Raw genomic sequence first — 20,827 nt, 5'->3', positions numbered from 1 at the left:
ATCACAGAATACTAAAACTAATTAAAATACCTTACCTTTAGATGCTGAATTTGGTCTCATTGTCTTGATTCTCGCCATGGTGCGTTCCATTCATCTAACATTGTTAATATTAGGTCCGGGTCTTTGTGTGCTAATGAAAACTGGTACTCGCTTTTTGTTTTACAATTAATTCTTCATTTTTATTAATTTAACTTTTTCACAATAATTTCCATCTTCATATCACATACTATTTATAGATACTCTCTATATAAGATGACAGACTTCCTTCCGTACTCCCATCAACGGACCACCTCACAAAACCACGCTCTCCCCACAATAGTCCAACTAACTCACTCCAACAGTCACCTTAACAACGTCCGATTCTCTACCTTTCATACACGAATGTCTTTGGCTCACACTGGTGCCAACATAGTCTCCAGAAATAAACAAATAAAGTTCACGTTATAGAATAATATAATAAAAAAGATTTGGGCAAAATTAAATACTACATACAATAATATTAAGTAAAAAAAATCATAGAAATGAAATTGGAGCACTGATGCAAGGGCAGATGCGACTATAAGGGTGGTATCGCACTCTTCAGTAGTCCGTTACATTACAACTTTGAGTTCTTGTTAATTTCAACATACATTAGTATTTAGAAATTACTAGACAACAGTATTTGTTAATGAACTAAACAGCCTCATAATGGGGAAATTCTATTTTTAAATGTGCTCTTTTCAATACATCATTGTTGGTTAGTAATATATTTAAATGTGAAAACCATTCAAAAACAGGACTTCTCACAATAACTTACCCAGAATTATTAGTTTCATGATGAATGGCAAAATAGATTCGAGATTTCATGACAAATTGTTCTGGGCACACTTGCTATCACTCATTATTTTTTACGTATTCCAGCTTTCTTCAGACTGATTATGAATTGATTCATTTATCTATGTGGCTGGGCAGGATGCGAGTTCAGTTTGTGCACATCATTTATTTGTGGGGGGCAGCAGCTGCTGTTGCCCTGCAACATTACCTATGATTAGTGGTAACTACTGGAGATCAGTCAGTGAAATACTGATGTCCAAGACAAGAGTAAATTAAGTAATGAAACAAGGAATTAATGATATGATTTCTCTGGGTATTAATGTATGTTTAGCACATGTTTGGATTATGCTGTTGCTTTATTCATAGAAAATTGCTTTGCTATGAATAATGATCTTACATATACCATACACAATGGTTCAATTAGAATCAGAAATAGTTCTAGTAAAGCAATTGCAGGCAAATAAACAGGTACCTACATCACAACCACTATATGTTGCACTATGTTCACAATTCAAATTTTCAGCTCACAAACTGATAAACTGAAGACTAACTTCTCAACAATCCCATAGGTGTATTCCTACCTAGGAACTCAAACACATGTGGTCCCTGGCTGTTCTAGCCCAGCTTATCCTCATGACTCCCTCCAAACAGTCCAAGATGCTGCTCCAGGCGGGTGTAAAAATGAATGTGAACAACGGAAAATAATAAATGCTAAAATGATGATTTGGCACTGTCTAACTACCCCCTGAAGCAGACCTTAGGATCTCTTAATGCACTTTTTAACATATAAATTACAATCTAAACATAAATGAATGATTAAGGCAACTAATACTACTAAATGATAAACATTTATTACAGATTAAAATAAACCCTTTAAGTACAGTTGTCTATATTTCCTAACTAAAACTGTTAATCAATTTCCCAACTCTTCCCCTTATTATGACTGCTTGGTCTAATATCACTAATGTGAAATGACTAACATCATCTATGTACCAGACACTAGAAGACACTACTTTCAAAGATGATCTACTCTGTTGTGGAGCCTCAGTGAAAATAATCTAACATGATCAACTAACATGATCACAGCTGTTTAGATTTATAGCCCTAATAAGCCAAAGCAATTTGAGATATCACCATATGTACTGCATCCGGTGCATTGAAGTGATGGTTCTCGTACTCATCTGCGATGATGGAAAAACCCCAGCCACAAATAAACGCTTTCAAACACTAGGACGGCACAAGGCGGTCCTCTGACTAATATACTGTAATAGTGTCTTCTCCTCTCTGTGTTCTACAGATGAGAAACGTGAACTCCCAGCCACAAGAACGGAGTTCAAGTAATGTCTCAACATAAGTATAGGCAGAAGAAGTGCTCTCAATTAATGAACACTGCATATACAAAGACGGCTTCCACCCCGGAGGTGAACTCCAGAATTGTATAGGTTTGCAACAGTACAGTGCCTAACTGTTCAAACTATAAACTCTCCTAAGAGCAAAGACAGCAAGTCCATCTGTACCACTAAAGCTTATACTAAGTGACCGTCACACACGGGCGCTCACAACGGAAGCCCTCATCTCTCCACCACTGGCTTCCCAGCAAGGCCTGGCTCCCAACCCTCTTAATTGTGAAAATGAATCAAATTCCCAAAACCATGGCATATTCTCCCTCTCTACAGATTCTTCCAAATGCTGACCAACCATAGTTTAGTTTTTTGTCATCCAACGTGGAAAGTTTGTGAGGAGAAACCTATACTTGTACAATGGTACACTTCTGAGGAAAAATCCTTGGAAATAACCCAGCCTGCATGGATTCCGAGGTGCTGCTTCTTTGTTCCTCTCACCTGTATCCAAGATTTGTAGAGTTCCCGGTTATCCTTCCAGTCTTGCTACAATTCTGGCTGGCTGGCTCCCTATTGTGCTCCAGAGCTCAGGTGCCACAACATCCATCTAGATACTTCCTGTTTTTAAGTAGGACCAACACCTGTGGGGGCCTTCCACCCAGAGCTTGAGTTCTGACTGCTGTTTCATCTTCACTGGTGTTCCAACCTCTACTTGTATAAGCAATCATTCATTATGCCATTCTGTTAATAAAGACACTCCATTACCTTTCATGTAATAAGCATTAACAATTATTTACAAGGCATACAAGACAATGTCAGTCTCCTTTAAATATTCATATATACGATGTACAACCTATCAAATGATACCTAATTGTGATTGTAGTTCATGGCAAAGTATGTGGATGAGTGCTTGTAAGGTGCGAAATTATAGCCACCTTACAACAGAACACAATGATCTCTGTCTTGCATCTCTGTCCTGCATTTCATCACATGACACAATGCACCATTGAATTTAATATCCATATACCTTATGCATCTCTGTCTTGCATTTCATCACATGACACAATACACCATTCAATTTAATATCCATATCTCTTACCATCATTCATTTACAAACACTTTTCATAACATTCAAATACTTCAACCAATTGCTTTACCCAATTTTGTACGCAATTATTCCCATACGTACTATTATAGTTCTTTGTTACAATTATTTTTATTTTCACACATTTCATGAACTGGAACAGCAGTCACTCATCAAAACAATTACTTTATTCTTTCTTGCCCATCCTGCATTATGTTACTCAAATTTCACTACACTTCTTAATACATAAATTTATTATGAAATAAACATAGAACATTTAACATTCATACAAATTACCCCAGCAGAGACTAATAGCTATATGTATTTATGGATGATTACATTTTAGGTGCACAGCTTCACCTGTTGTGTAACAATCCCTGCCCCGTGCAGTGTACACCCAGGACTGCTGAACAAGACAGGGAGAGTGAGATTTTGGGGCTTACTAAGAGAGACAGAGAAACACCAAAGTAACTGGGAATTAACTGAAGTGGAGGATGTAATTATGGTCATAATGAAAATAAAACAGAGTTTTGTAGGACATGTTGTCTGGTGAATGGATGGTAGATGGACTGGAGAAGTTGCAAGAGGTACAGTAGTGCTCAGAAGTGTCTTGCAATTGGTGTTATGAGGTCAGTACTGTTTGCATGCAGTCACAACAGGACAACTGTATCACTCAATCAAGAGCTTCATGCCTTGTGGCTACATATCTAGCAAATGAGCATGATCACACAGCAACAATGTAATTATATATACCTTTGGCTCGAACATATTTTGTAATTTGCTGTGGTGGTACAGTATTCATTAACTATATTTAGTTAGGCATTCAGGCAATATTTGTTTATATGCAGAGATAACTAGAAGCATGCCAAAACACATTTTTTTTACAGCGTCAAAGTAGAAAAGAATATGGTTCCACGTGGGAGACAGAATATGCCACATAATTGGATATTTCAGGAGGACAGTGATTCAAAACACAACTCCAGCCACTTAAAAAAAATTCTTTTTAGATAAAAAAATCAAACTTTAGGAGTGGACAAGCCAGAGCCGGATCTGAATCCAACTGAATACCTCTGGGATGCACTGGATTGATGTGTTAATAATAAAAGCCACTCAAACTAGAATCAATTTGCTGTGCCTTATTGCATAAATGATCAAATTCTCACTTGGCCTATTGCAAAAGCTTGTGGATTCAATTCCAAACAGATGTCCACCTGTGATCAAATCCCATGGGTATGCAACTAAATACTGATGTGTTCTTTAGATTCCAAAATAATTTTGTTTTACTGGAACTATGAGCCAGTAGAATTGCTATTTCTGTTTTGATGAAAGACAACTTTGTTTAAACTAAATGCAGTTTTGCACTAAATGGATTATAATTTCATACTTTTTATTTATCCACTGGTAGTTTTTTTCTATGGCACACTTATATTTAAGTAGTTTTAACAAATGCTTTTTACAAAATACTTTTGAGTGCTACTGTCTGAAAAGACTAGGTGATGATTTAATGGAAAGTGGGTAGATGACAAAAGCATATATCTGAAGAGCACAATGCTTCTTAAAATCTAGAGGAGGCCCTTATGCAGCAGTGAATATAAAACTGATTCTGGTATTAGTGAACTACTCTTTTCAAGATTTATTGTGTGATGGCATGAAGCACAATCTTTCACTTTAAAAATTACAGTTGGTTTATATCTTGTTAAATAAAAGCATTTTGATTGTTAATCATATAGAAAGGTATTCTGCTATTTACGTATTGAATTATTATTTACATTTTGATACCTGCAAATGTTGTGGAAATTTTAGGGTGTACACATTAAGATATATTTCTGCATATTGTTGTCATATTACATGTGGTTACTTCATTTCCACAGACAGTAAGGTAAAGATATACAAAATGAGACTTATGTTTAAAAATTAATATGCTAATCCAGTTTTAGCAAATGTTGAAACTTCATTTTCCTGTTTACTCATTTTACAACGACTGGTTGCTGAAACACAGCCTTCTATGCTCAGCAAGTACTTATAATGTTCAATGATAGCACATTTATTTTACGTTCATCTTTCATATCTCTACTGTATTTTGTGACTTTCCTTTCTGTCTTTTATTTCCTTTAGTTAATCATTTACTCTCCATTACTTGCTTAATATTCTCTTTTCTAATTTTATTCCCATCACTGTATCATGTGTTACTTTTTCCTGTCAGTTCTTGTGATGCCTTTGATTCATTCACTTTCCCCCCAATCAATATGAGTTTTGAAGTAGCTTTTCGTTATTGAGGACAAACCTCTGAGTCATTCTCCAGCTTATCTTCCAGTACCCTTATTTCCTGCAGTCCTGTCCTTTCTTTCAAAAGATTTCCATTTCATATGATTCTGATAGCAATTATTCATGTCACCTTTGACTTGCACTTGTTTGAAGCTGCCTCATATGTAGGATTCTTTCTGTGGTTATACCAGTCCCTTTTTCCCCTAAGGTAAGTCTTTCCGCTGCCGGGATTGGAATGACTCATTAACCTCTCCCTTAAAACCCACATCCTTTCGTCTTTCGCTCTCCTTCCCTCTTTCCTGATGAAGCAACCGTGGGTTGTGAAAGCTTGAATTTTGTATGTGTGTTTGTGTTTGTTTGTGTGTTTATCAACATACCAACGCTTTTGTTTGGTAAGTTACACAATCTTTGTTGTTAGATATATTTTTCCCACATGTGTGTATATCTCTGTATATTTAATTATTGTGACTGTTCTCAGTAACCTTTAACCAATTGTGTAACCGAAAATACTGCATGCTTCTGCTGCAGCTCTTCCCCCATTTTGCTACAGTTTTCTGATGTTACATCTTCCATATACACAACATCATCATCATCCACCCCCTCCTGATAACAGTCCCTTCCTGATAAGTCGTACCTTTCTCTGTTTTAACTGATTCAAGCAATTAATGTCTATTAATTACTATGAGTTTAAGACATTATCCTCATCAGTTAGTTCTCTAAACAACTCCTCAAGGTACCTTTCAGAAAACTCTCTGTAATCCATTCTAATTATGAAAATCTCCCACTCTACAGCAACTAAGTTGAAATCTCCCCCTATTATCATAACATGATTAGGAAATACACATTCAATATTTCCATGTGGTAACAGAGCAAGGTGGAACAATCCTGTTTGCAGTGTTCCACATCCACAATGGATAAAAGTTTTACATAGGACAGTTATACAAAATAGATACTTTTATATTCAAGCAGGAATTCACACAATGTTATCATTCACAGTGTAATTTTCTAACTGCTGATGACAAAAGGCTAGTTAACTTACCTGGAAGTAATTTTTGCAAAGAGATATCCACAATTTGAGATTTGTAAGGAACACATGGAGTTGAAATTTCAATGAAGAAATAGTTGTTGATTTCTAAATTGATATACTTCATTGGACAACCCTCATTTTCCTCTTTTCAAAACACAATTAACTTTTTCCAAAACTCCCTGTTTCAAAAATTACCCAAGTGCACATCTTCCAGAATGTTCGAATCTTAAATAAAAGTAATTTACAAAATTCATTACCATTATTTTGTAGCCCAGATGTTGTTTTTTTTTTCTTTTCAAAAATGTTTGCTTTTATTAGAAGAACTTGTTAGTATGCTAATTATTCAAGTTAGAAAATTTCATTTATTAGCCTTTTTTGCCAAGCTCTGCATATCCTTGCAGAAGCAGAAATTACTTTCACAGGATACTTCCTATAATTTTGCCATTTTTTCCCCTTATCCATTTCATAGTGAAATAGACTTGCTGTTTTAATTACTATAATTTCATGTCCACTGATTTTGCTCCCTTTCATGTTATGTTAAAGCTATAGTAACAAATTTTGATTTTTATTCTTATGTATGTCTGTAAGTAGATATGTGAGATAATGCTTTAGTCAGTCAGCACCTGATAGCTAAACAGCCAACATCACTATGTTGATAGTTGAAGAATAGTTTTCATTACATCAGTACCATGTAGTTTGTTTCCTGTTAAAGCATATATAGTCAGCCTTAGTGAGATATCAAAATACACTGATTGCCTGAACACTATGATCACCTACGTAACAGCCAGTTTGTCCACCTTTGGCATGGATAACAGTGGTGACTCATTGTGGCATGGAAGTAAGGAGGCCTTGGTCTTTTGCTGGAGGGAGTTGGCACCACATCTGCAGATAGAAGTCGCTTCGTTCCCCTAAATTCTGGGAGGGGAGCTGATGAGCTCTAATGCTATGTTCAATCACATCTCAGATGTGTCTGATTGGATTCAGATCTGGGGAGTTGGGGGGACAGCACATCAATTGGAACATGCCACTGTGTTCCATGAACCACTCCATCACACTTCTGGCCTTGTGGCATGGCACACATTATCTTGTTGAAAAATGCCACTGCCATTGGGAAATGTGATTGTCATAAAGGGGTGTACATGGTCTGCAACCAGTGTACAATATTCCTTGGTCATCATGGTGCTTTGAAAGAGCTCCACTGGACCCAAGGATGCCCATGTGAATGTTCACCATAGCATAATGGAGCTGCTGCCACCTTGTCTGTACCACAGTACAGGTATCAAGGAACTACTCCCCTGGAAGATGATGGATCCATGCCCTCCCATTGGCACAGTGAAGAAGTTATCAGTATTCATTAGACCATGCAGTGCTCTGCCACTGCACCAATGTCCAGTGCTGATAGCATGGGCCCCATATCAGTCATAATTGCTGAAGTTGTGGTGTTAACATTGGCACATGCAACATTGGCACATGCATGGGTTGTCATCTGCAGAGGCCCATTGTTAGGAATGTTTGGTACAATTTGTGTTCAGACACACTTGTACTCTGCCCAGCATTAAAGTCTGGTGTTAGTTTTGCCTGTCCAGTTTTACCATTCTGCACAGCCTACGACATCCAACATCTGTAATGAGGGGTGACTGCCCATCCCCATGACATCTGGATGTGGTTTCACCATGTGTTGAAGAGACTCACCACAACAGCACACTTCGAAGACCCAACAAGTTGGGCATCCGGTCATCACAATCTGCTCTCAGTCAAACTCATATAGATCGTACACCTTCTCCATTCTACACATGGGCAGCATGCTCACTGATACTTCGTGCACCGTATGTGTTGTTGACTAGCAGCCATTCCTCACAAAGTGATGTTGCTATCACCTGAATGGATTTTTATCAGTAGCAGGTTGGTGGTCATAATATTCTGGCTGAAAATTGTATACAGGAAGTCTGTGTGATTTATCAAATAGAAAATTGCATGTAATTAGCTATTTTGTATCCACATATGCAAACTAAACAGTTATTATATGAAAGTGTATTGTAATCTGTTGCCACTCTGCCAAATTAGTCATAGTGTAGGTGATGTGCTGATCTGTTATAAGTGATCTATATAAATGCATAAGTACAAGCTGATGATTGTAATGTTGATGATGTCAATAAATATTTCAAGTCAATCTCTATTGCATTGTGTCCAACATTTAACACAGTAGCAAATACATTGCCACTGTTGAGGTCTAGCTTATCCTTGCAATATATATTTTTTGAGGTCCAGCTTATCCATGCAGTATTTATTCTAACAAGAATTTAAGATTTTTTAGCTGTTCAGTTTTGGTTTCAACAAAATTGCTCCTAGGACTACTTGGGCATTATTGCTGTTAATAATTAATACTGATGGTAGGACCTTTCAGTGAATGCCCCTGTAGTTCACAGATACTGTACTGGCTTTTCCACTTTCTGGTCAATGCAGCTCATCTACCCCTCTCCCTGAATACAGCATTTAATAGTTGATCAGGCCTGTGGAGGGGCTGTTCTCATCTAAAAAATAAAATTAATAAAATAAAAAATAGCTGAGTAGCCACTTTCTATGTCAAACACATACTTGACTTTTTAAGGAGGACACTATGCTTGTCTACCTGATAGTGGAGGTCAAGGAATAAGCATCAATGGTAACTGGGTAATCACTTGAGACTCTCATTTAAACTATTTGTCCAGCTCAAAATCAAACAACTCCGTTCATTTCAGAAAGCAATGCTGCAAACTCAGTTTTTTTTTTTTTTTTTTTTTTTTTTTTTTTTTTTTTTTTTTTTTTTTTTTTTTTTTTTGCCTCTAACTAAGTATGTTTGACACTTTCAATCTGAGTTACATATTTAAAGAACATTTAATTATACTGAGTACATTGTATTACATTTTGTATTTGTAATTTATACAGCCAAAGATTGCACTTGTGCAGAAAGAACAAATATGTATTGCTTTGTCCTTTTGCAGAAACTAAAGCAACTGCATCAAGTTGGGGATAAGCACAACGATTACCATCTCTGTGATTTTATTGATGGAACATTTTTGACCCAGCAGGTTGGTATGCAACTTTCATTTATATGTCAACTGAATACAACTTTCATCACTGAAGAGTATCTTACTAAAGCAAAAAACTTGAATAGTGCAGTTTTCTGAAAGCTACACATTCATTTACATTTAACTCCATTACCATTTTTTTTTCTTTTTCTGGAAAAAAGTTTTGCCATGTTACATTTTAAAATGTGAGTTTTGAAAGCAGTTAAGAAACTCACAATTCAGTAACAATATTTACTTATTTAATCAAAATGATTAGTGTTCCTGGAGAATTGGTATTAAATAATGAATGTTGTGCTTCTGTCTGTACAGGAATTTGTCAAATTGCTTCAAAAAACTCTCTCTTCTTCTCTCTCTCCCTCTCCCATGCATCCATTTGCTTACTGTCTTTGCTACATTATTGGTGCATGCAATAATGCACCTCAAATGTTTTATTTTCTTTGTGTGTGCACCTTTGGAGTCCACAGATACTGTATAAATAGTTGATTAATTCAGTCTTATACTGCACAACTAATTAAATTCATTTCATAATCACCACTGGTCAAACTGCAGATGATACTTCTACTTGCTGAAATGGCATGCATATGATAATGAAAGTCTGCAGGAGGTAGGTCTATTAACAGTTGGGGGAAAGAACTTAATTACTTCTTAGTGATGATTGTGGGAGCCAACCAGGATAGATCCCAATGCCCAATACAAACATTCATTCTATATTATAAATACCTATAAGGTAATAAATTTGATCGATTGTCTTATGGGGAACAAACATGGATGGGAAATTAATCAGTCTGAAATGCAGAAAGTATGGTGAATCAAAATCTGCCACACTGAGAACTAAACATATTACATGTGATACAAAGAGAGACTCATTACTAAATGTATATATTTCCTGTAGACTTGAGAGCTCTGCTGGCATATGATCAACATTGAAGCTGTTGATGTTGATCCCAGACTCTGTGATTCACACGTACTAAAATAATGTAACATGAACACATTAAAAGTAAACTGTACACATAACATTGTAATTATAAAAGCAGTTAATGATTTTTTGTAATTAGGACAATTGAATACAATGAGCAGATGGACTGCAAAAGAAATAAATAGAAGAATAAAAGTAGCCTTGAGTGCTTTTGGTAAAGTAAATAGGCTTTAAGATTCCAGTGTGTGTGAAAGAGGAAGTTTAGTCAGTGAGTATTATCAGCTTACACATACAGGAGTGAGACATAAGCTGAGGGTTTTTCACTGAGCAATGGAAAAGGCATATTGAGAATTATAGAGGGGCAAGAAAACAAACTTCTTGACCAGAGAACAGACTGGACTGGAAGATATAATTATAATCACAGTGAAAATAAAATAATTGGAAAACTCTAGAGAAATCCTCTTCTGGACATGGATGAGAAATGCGTATCAACAACAAAAACAATAGCAATGGCAACTACTACTGCTGCTGCTGCTGCTGCTACTACTCTTCAAGTTGATTCCATACTGGTAGACTGTTTCTGGCACTGTTTTTTCAAAACTGGCTTCTACTCAAACTGAAAGCATATAGAATATCATATCAGCTGTGTTGTGCTATTTATGATTTCCTTTTGGAAAGATCACACTACATGCTAATTAACAGGAGCTCATCTACTGAAACAGAAATTTTATATGGCATTCCCCAAGGAAGTAAAGTAAATGCTATGTTGTTCTTGATGTGCATATATTATTTAGGAGATTATCTGAGGAGCCCTCTCGCATTGTTTATTGAAGCCATTGTTTACCCTCTCATAGAAATGAAGACAAACTACAAAATGATTTAGAAAAGCTACTTACATTGTACAGGAAGTTGCAACTGATTCTGAATAATAAAAAAGTTGAAGCTTTCCACGTGAGTATTAAGTGAAGTTCATTAAATTTCTTTCACATGGTAAATGACATAAATTTTGAGGTTGTTAAATGTAAGCATAGGTTTCTGCAGCCATTGTCACTGCCAATAAAAATCTTCAAGGTTTGTGCCTGCATTGTCAATCTGTAAAATTATCTGATGTTTTGACTACTGTTGCAAATGGTCTGTAGGGATCACAGTTAGGAACAACTTCAACTGGAATATAATTAGAATGTTGGAATGGCAGTCATTAAAAGTGTTGTGTTTTTCATCGTGATGAAATATTTTCATGAAACTTCAGTGGATAACTTTCTCATCTGAAATCTAAAAAAATTTGTTCTCACCCACATAGGGCGACATGATCATCATGATAAAATAAGAGAAACTTAAGTTTGCATGGAATGATTTAGGTAATAGCTTTCTCACACACTACCCATGAGTGAAACATTAGCTATATTGAAAGTGGTGTCTTGTGCTTTTTAACAAGCACTTGTAAGTGAATGCAAGCTAATCTTGTATATAGAAAATTGCACACGTTCTTTAATGGAGACAAGTGTTTATATGTGAGCTAGAAAGGTAAGCTTAAGTGACGTGGTTTGACTTTTTTTCCATTGCATCCCTGGATTTCTACCACTTCAAAAGTTTCAAACAGTGATTTATATTTTTGACAGATAAACTTGAAGATGCATCTGTACCAATATGAAACCGGTTGTTGCGAATAAATCACTTTCATGCAGCAATGCGGCTTTTGGAAACACCTCTTCATTCTTGACTTTTTAATTGTTGTAATTTTTATGATAATTGGTATGGTTATTAAGTGTTGAGTGTTGTTGTTATTCATCATTTCTGTGTGTTGAATGATTATTTTTTATTTTCTTCCCTTGTTCTAACAACTCGTAGGTCCCTCATGCTTTTCAGCTTAGCGATCTATTCTCCCCCCCTCCCTTTCTAATATTTCTTAAGATATCACTCTTTTCTTCCTAAGGAGGAATTAACAGTTTTGAAAGACAGTGTTTTTTTTCTACTTGTACAAGTGTCTGTAAGCTGTACGTAGCATTATGACTCCTGAAGGAAAGTGTTGGCCAGCCATTCTATTGCCTTGTATGAGGGCATGCTGAAAAGTAATTCCTACAAATATTTTATGTGAAAATTTTTAATTTTTAAAAAATAAAACAAATGTTATCAACATTCTTCATCATTTTTCTTCATATCTACATATCTGCAGCCCCCTGCCACTAGAGGGCACCAAATTGTAGCAGGTAATAAGGTGGTATGTAACATATCTATGTCGGTGTGTGGGAAACAGTACGCTGTAATTGTGTTTCAAATTCATAGAGTTCCTCTATATATGGAGCACTTTCTGCTTCAGCGTGAGAATTTCAGATCACACGAGTGTTGAAACATTCTGATGAGTTCACTGTCATCCGTTGTCCTCCATACATTTTTTGGCCACATCCGATTTTGATGTTTTCAAAACTTGAAGAACACCTTGATGGGCTTCAGTTTGATAGTGGTGAAGCAGTGCAAGCAGAGGTGAGGTTGTGGTTTCATCAGCAAAGTCAAAAATTGTACAGCAATGGTATCAACAAACTGATCTCTCATAGGGGGAAATGGTTCATCACCAAGATAATTATGTTGAGAAATAAATACATAGTCATGGAGAATGAAGGTGAAGGATGTTAATAACATTTATTTCACTTAAAAAGATTTAAGAGTTTTTGCATTAAAAATAGAAGTATTATTTTCAGTGTGCCTCCATAATTTTATATTTTTCTTAAGTGCATTTTGCATTTTGTATGGTATGTCTTATGTAGAATAGCTCCTATTATTCAGTATACTCACACCCTGCTTAATAAACTGCATTTTCTGAATGTGATAATGATCTCTGTGAAACGTAGTACATCTGAGATTTTTATTAGAATGCTGCACAAGTAATCTATAATGTATCACCGTAACACCCATAATATATATATGAAAGCAAAGCAGTTTGGGATGTCATTAATTAGAAAACAGAGAGAATCAAGCAAAAGTATAACAACATAATGATTAGATAGTGGAATATAGCAATAAATGATTCACACCACCTAGCAAATTGCAAGAATGACAATTTTTGAAGTATTTATATAAATTACAACAAAAATTCCTGGAAACAAACATAATACCTGTAAATAATTACGCAATAACCACAGAACATGAAGCCAAGAATTCAGCACAAAACCTAAGAAATAAAATGTTAGCAGGCTTATACCAAGTACCAATCTGTGTGCTGAAACAATGCACACTGAACATACTCTCTCTCTCTTAACATAAACAATGAATGAGTCATTCATAGCAGGTAACTTCCCAGAAAATTGAAAACAGGAGAGGGTCATGTGTCTTTTAAAGAAAGATATTACTAATTACTTAGAAAACTACCACCCCACTTCACTGTCATCATTCTCAGAAATAATAGAATTGTTTATGAAAGACAGATTAATGGATTACTTAAATATAAACAACCTTACAAATGAATCAGAGTTCAGTCCCAAAGTGTTGTAAGTGCAGGATCAGCCATGGTAGAATTCACAAGAATAGTACTTGACACTCTTGAGAAGGATGAATATGTTACAGGCATATTACTAGATCTTTCTAAGGCTTTTGATACTGTTCCCAATCAATCATGTTTGAACTATACATCCTCATAACAATAACCTCTAATTAATTATCTGCACTATCATTGCAACTCAAGTATTTCAATATGTTAATATGACTAGGTTTTGAAACTTGTACATTCCTTCTACATGGAGGGAAGAAGAGTAGGTTGGAAAGGAAGGCAGGTAGTTCAGATCCTGGGTTGAGAGGAACGTACCTGTTGTGATAATGATGTGAGATAATGTTGAAGGAGAAGGCCAAATTTTTCACAGCTTGTCGTAATGCACCTGTTCCTTCTCCTTCTCAATGAATTTGTTACCTTTTTCACACCTCTTCTTATTTTTTGATTCATACACCTTTTCAAGTAACTGTACTGGTGAAATGCTCTTGCTATCAAAGAGCTGGTCTTTGGAATTTTCTATTGAGCACTGCTGTTGGCAGCTCTCTGATTTTGCTGTATTTGGTTCTGGTAATTTATAAAGTTATACTGAATGCATATTCACTCCAGAGTAACTATACATAAAAACACACTTGAGGAAATTCCTAGAACATGTAAAGTCTGATATGTCTTGCCATTTAAGATCACTCATTGCATAGTTTTGGTAGCTGGAAGGTAATAAATTTTACAAAAGAAATTTTACTCATTTTAGTTTCTAGATCCATTCACCATTTTATTAATTTTTTACTATTTTAATATACAACTGTCTTGGAGGAAATTTCTGGAGAATGTAAAGTGCTGTAGCCTGTACAAAACACAGAAAAGATAGGTTTCTTAATTATTGTTTTATACAGAAATTCAATTGGAAATTAAAAAGTATATATTCATTTCTTGTTTAGTTTGTGGCAGATCTGGCTCTGCGTTGCAGGATACAGCCCTGAGAATCAGTAACAAAGTACATAAATGTTTCACAACATATAGCATAAACATGAATTTTTCAAAAATTAGCATTATACAGTTTCAGACAGTAAGCAAAAGCTCCAAGTTCCTGAAATTGAGATCAACAAACAAAAATGTTATGAAACCACGTTTACAAAATGCCTATGCATTCAGATAGACAGCCAGCTGAGATAGAAAGAGCAACCTGATCAACTGGTCAAGAAACTCAGCACAGTATGTTTTGCCCTGAGAGCTATTTCTCATTTTGTTGAGAAATAGTCATTTTGTCATACACTCCTGGAAATGGAAAAAAGAACACATTGACACCGGTGTGTCAGACCCACCATACTTGCTCCGGACACTGCGAGAGGGCTGTACAAGCAATGATCACACGCACGGCACAGCGGACACACCAGGAGCCGCGGTGTTGGCCGTCAAATGGCGCTAGCTGCGCAGCATTTGTGCGCTGCCGCCATCAGTGTCAGCCAGTTTGCCGTGGCATACGGAGCTCCATCGCAGTCTTTAACACTGGTAGCATGCCGCGACAGCGTGGACGTGAACCGTATGTGCAGTTGACGGACTTTGAGCGAGGGCGTATAGTGGGCATGCGGGAGGCCGGGTTGACGTACCGCCGAATTGCTCAACACGTGGGGCGTGAGGTCTCCACAGTACATCAATGTTGTCACCAGTGGTCGGCGGAAGGTGCACGTGCCCGTCGACCTGGGACCGGACTGCAGCGACGCACGAATGCACGCCAAGACCGTAGGATCCTACGCAGTGCCGTAGGGGACCGCACCGCCACTTCCCAGCAAATTAGGGACACTGTTGCTCCTGGGGTATCGGCGAGGACCATTCGCAACCGTCTCCATGAAGCTGGGCTACGGTCCCGCACACCGTTAGGCCGTCTTCCGCTCACGCCCCAACATCGTGCAGCCCGCCTCCAGTGGTGTCGCGAGAGGCGTGAATGGAGGGACGAATGGAGACGTGTCGTCTTCAGCGATGAGAGTCGCTTCTGCCTTGGTGCCAATGATGGTCGTATGCGTGTTTGGCACCGTGCAGGTGAGCGCCACAATCAGGACTGCTTACGACCGAGGCACACAGGGCCAACACCCGGCATCATGGTGTGGGGAGCGATCTCCTACACTGGCCGTACCCCTCTGGTGATCGTCGAGGGGACACTGAATAGTGCACGGTACATCCAAACCATCATCGAACCCATCGTTCTACCATTCCTAGACCGGCAAGGGAACTTGCTGTTCCAACAGGACAATGCACGTCCGCATGTATCCCGTGCCACCCAACGTGCTCTAGAAGGTGTAAGTCAACTACCCTGGCCAGCAAGATCTCCAGATCTGTCCCCCATTGAGCATGTTTGGGACTGGATGAAGCGTCGTCTCACGCGGTCTGCACGTCCAGCACGAACGCTGGTCCAACTGAGGCGCCAGGCGGAAATGGCATGGCAAGCTGTTCCACAGGACTACATCCAGCATCTCTACGATCGTCTCCATGGGAGAATAGCAGCCTGCATTGCTGCGAAAGGTGGATATACACTGTACTGGTGCCGACATTGTGCATGCTCTGTTGCCTGTGTCAATGTGCCTGTGGTTCTGTCAGTGTGATCATGTGATGTATCTGACCCCAGGAATGTGTCAATAAAGTTTCCCCTTCCTGGGACAATGAATTCATGGTGTTCTTATTTTAATTTCCAGGAGTGTATTTTGCATATTTCCATTCTGTACTCTCCTATATTATCTTGGGGAAATGCTATAGAAGCTGAAGAGGTCTTCAAACTACAAAAATGAGTGGTGAGGTACTCTCCTATATTATCTTCTGGGGAAATGCTGTAAGAGTTGAGAAAGTCTTCAGACTACAAAAACGAATAGTGAGGTTAATATGTGGGGTCTCTAACAAAACATCCTTCAGAGGTCTCTTTAAGGTTCTCAGGATAGTTATTGTTACAAATCATTTTATGTACTCACTGACTATTGTAGCCAGCAACAAGGAACTATTCCACAAAAACTGTGACATTCACAAACGTAACACAACACAGGGGAAAAATTTCCACCAAGGCTCTGCAACTCTCACAGAAGTCCATAGGGGCATAACTGAATCAAGAATAAAAGTATACAGCAAGCTTTCCATCAGTATAAAAAAGGAAATTAATAACATACAGTTATTCGAAAGAAAATTAGAAACATTTCTCAGAGAACAAATTTTAAAAAATGAATTGAATTCCTGGAGTAACAAGGTATCCTTTTGAGCAAAAATAGAGGAAACCACTTGGATAAAAGAGAAACACATTTAAAAGAAAATCTTTACTTATGTCACGAAGACAAAATTGGGTATTCTTAACATAAGTTACTATGATAAAATGTAAATTTATTTATATCGTAAGCTAGAATGTGTATTAGCATTATTTTTACTCTATTAAGTATCCTCTTGAACTTACTTGTGTGATCAAGATAAAATCTTTGTACTTTAATTGAAATCATAATGACAAAGTACAAATTTACTTATTTAATTGTGGCAATGGGATAAAAATGTGTACTTCCATTGATTCTACTATTTTTAACATTCACTTGAACACATGCCAATAAAATGTAGGTTGTAATATTGTTCACAACTAATTGTTCATAGAAAATAAGTATTTGTATGATATATAAAATGTTTACATAATTTTATATTTTTTCACTTGACTTGTCTTATATTTCTAACACACCCTTTGTACAACATGTAATCAACAGGCCCAAATAAAAAATTAGATCAAATCAACTGAGTGAAGACATTAGAGTCAACTGATGAACCACTTTGATGCAATGCACAAGATTAGTGTAACACTATGAGAACTCAACAGTTAAATGCATGGCAGTCAAATTATTTGTTTCATAGAAGAGCTGCACTGAAGGAAAAACTGGATACAGAGTTGCAGTATCTGTTATTGACTGGGAACAGAAAATTACAGAAACAGTACATAGTAAAGCCTTAAATTGTCTTTTCCAAATGCTTTACAGTAATTATTCAAAGGCCAAGAAGCTAGGCAGAAAAGATGTTTGGTAAGACAAGAGGAAAAACAGTGACTGACTGACAAGAGAAGCCTATATTCCGTTCAAAGCAGCATGAGATCTGGTGAATGAACACAGGAAAAAATCTACCTGCTCCTTAAGTATTTCCAGCCTGATAATGTTAATGAATCCTTTATTAAAGTTACTGAAAACACTGTAGCTGAAATCTCAGACTTCCGTGGGCTCCTGTTGTTTCCTTAAAAATTACAGCACACTTCAAAATGGAAAACGGGAAGAAAATATAACCAAATGATACAGTGCAAATAGAGAAAGTTTACAAACCTTTGGAGATTGTATATATTAATGGAATATACTGTAGCACCCTGAAGAAAATTGTCACTGAAATAGCTCAGCCATTAACCACAGCAATAAACAATTGCTTATTCACAGGAGCCTTCCCAGACTTGTTGAAACTGGCACTGACAGCTCCAGTTTACAAAAAGGGAGACCCAGATCAATTACCAAGCTATAGGCCAATTTTAATCATTTCGATCTTAGCTAAAGTGATTGACTCTATTGTGAAAAACCAGCTTTGGGGTTATTTTGAGGAAAACTATCTCTTCCATGATGCACAAAATGGTTTTCAAAATGGAAGATCCATAACTACTGCTGCCTTGGACCCATTAAAAAATATAAAGCTGACATTTGGTGATGAGAGTCAAATCTCACCCAGGATGCACAATGTGGTTTTTGGAAGGGAAAATCCACAACTGCAGCTGCATTAGACCTATTAAAAAAATACAAAACTGACATTGAAGAGAGAGAGAGAGAGAGAGAGAGAGAGAGAGAGAGAGAGAGAGAGAGAGAGTCTGTGGCACTCTCACTGTGCGATCTGGACAAAGCATTCAACTGTACTCCCTGTATTACCTTACTCAAAAAATTAAAATTCTATGGTGTGGAAGGTGTTGTTCCAGCTATCCTCCAGTACTACGTAGAAAACAGATAGCCAATTGTTATACTTCATGGAGCAGCAACACAAGAACAGAAGTTAGAACATGTTGTACCACAAGATTTGCTATGGCCCCTCTCCTCTTTCTCATTTGTGTAAATGTTGAAAGCCAAGATGGTAACACACTACAATTTGCCAATGAAACTACTTTTATTGCAAAGGGGAAAAATCCAACTCAAGTAGTCCTGGAATCAGATATGCTATTCAGATAAGCCAGGGAATGGTTTACCTCACATAATATGAAAATAAATGCAGACAAAACTCAGTGTATGGTATGCAGCCTCAGCAAAAATACATATCTGGAAAATACAGAAACTGTAAAATTGTTGGGTTTTGTAGTAGGCCAGAAATTGACCTGGAACAGACACATTGAGCATGTATGCGAGATACTGTCAGGTGTAGTACATCTTCTAACGAGATAAAAAAGCATGATTACAGAGGAGCTTAAAAAACACAATTATAGACAAATATTTGCTAACTGCATATCGCGCCCTATTCTGTAGCCATATTACCTATGGACTAAAACCCTGGGGTCATTCATCAGGCTGCAAGAATGTGCCATTTCTGCAAAAGAAAACAGCAGACATCATTACATCACATAGGAGACAGGAGCACTGCATGCCATTATTCACACAATTGAGAATAATGTCTGTTTACGATGACACTGTATTTCTGTGTCTCCTTCATGTTAAGGATAATCTAGATTTCTTCAACAAGAGCCATGAGATACACAACCACAACACCTGAAACAAAGAGAACATAAACATACCAACCTGTTGGCTATCCAAACCAAGAGACAGTTTTCTGATACTGACCCTGAGAATGTTCAAATCACTACCCATGGAAGAGCAGGTCCTGCCACTGGAGAGGACAGAGACAAACTTTCAGGAGACTTAAAACTTTGTCCACTATACTCCATCCAGGAATTTTTTGACTAAGACAAAAACGAAGGTGTTAACTGAACTTTCACCAAAACTAGTGAATCTGTCAAAGAACTAAAATATCGATGGTAAATGAAATACATATATAGTAAAATGCTTAAATTATTAAAATTTTTTGTAATGTTACATATTATTTGTATTGTAAAGTATCAGTTTTGTAATTTTTTATACAGTCTATCCTGCCATGTCTGGTGAATGACACAGGTTAGGTAATAAATGGTAATATTAATTGTGTGGAAGGGACGGGGGGCGATTGTAGAGGGAGACCTAGGTGTAAACAATAGTAAACACATTCAAATGCATGTAGGTTGCCATAGTCATCAGAGATGAAGAGACTAATGTAGACTAGACTAACATAGAGAGCTGCATCAAACCATTATTCAGACTGAAGACACAACAGCATCATCATCATCATCATAATACTGTTTATTTTTATTTAGGTTAAGCAGATGTACCTTGTACTAAAATCTAAATTACTAATTTACAGGTAAAATCAGAACATGAACTAAGAAAATTGATCACTGTAATGAAACGCCTGGGAGACAGTGGCATTGGGATTCATTTGTTTGATTTGTACAATTATTGTAAAAATGATGCCTTTAAACTGGATGAAGATTAAAAAACTTTTAATTCAAAGTATGTATTTATTTATTTGCTGCCTTTTTACAATGGATGTACATATGAAAACTCATATCTATTTCAGTCAAGTAACTAGCATTTTTAAAATTCAACAATTTTGCAGGTGATATAGGCTCTTCAAAGAAACATCTTGTTAGAAAAGACAGAGCAACTGTGTACAGTTAATAACTTACTAGTAAATAGTCTGTCATTATGCATCACAGCTCAAATGACACTATATTTAATAGGATTTTTAAAAAGAAAAATATCCGTAAAAACAACCCACCC

The 20,827-nt window shown here is 36.9% G+C and overlaps 1 protein-coding gene across 1 annotated transcript in view; it reads left to right on the top strand.

Moving 5' to 3' along the window:
• Positions 1-20,557, top strand: part of LOC126354811 (ferritin heavy chain-like) — a 94,728-nt gene extending 74,171 nt beyond the window's left edge. Inside the window, exons 4-5 of the mRNA XM_050004745.1 lie at positions 9,511-9,597; positions 20,409-20,557. Of these exons, the coding sequence (XP_049860702.1) occupies positions 9,511-9,597; positions 20,409-20,540 (219 nt within the window). The 3' untranslated portion in view covers positions 20,541-20,557. The remainder of the gene's footprint in view (positions 1-9,510; positions 9,598-20,408) is intronic.
• The last annotated feature ends 270 nt before the right edge of the window (positions 20,558-20,827 follow it).

Source organism: Schistocerca gregaria, chromosome 3 (assembly GCF_023897955.1).
Source record: "Schistocerca gregaria isolate iqSchGreg1 chromosome 3, iqSchGreg1.2, whole genome shotgun sequence".
NCBI lineage: Eukaryota > Metazoa > Arthropoda > Insecta > Orthoptera > Acrididae > Schistocerca > Schistocerca gregaria.
This window is presented reverse-complemented; position numbering and strand designations above follow the sequence as displayed.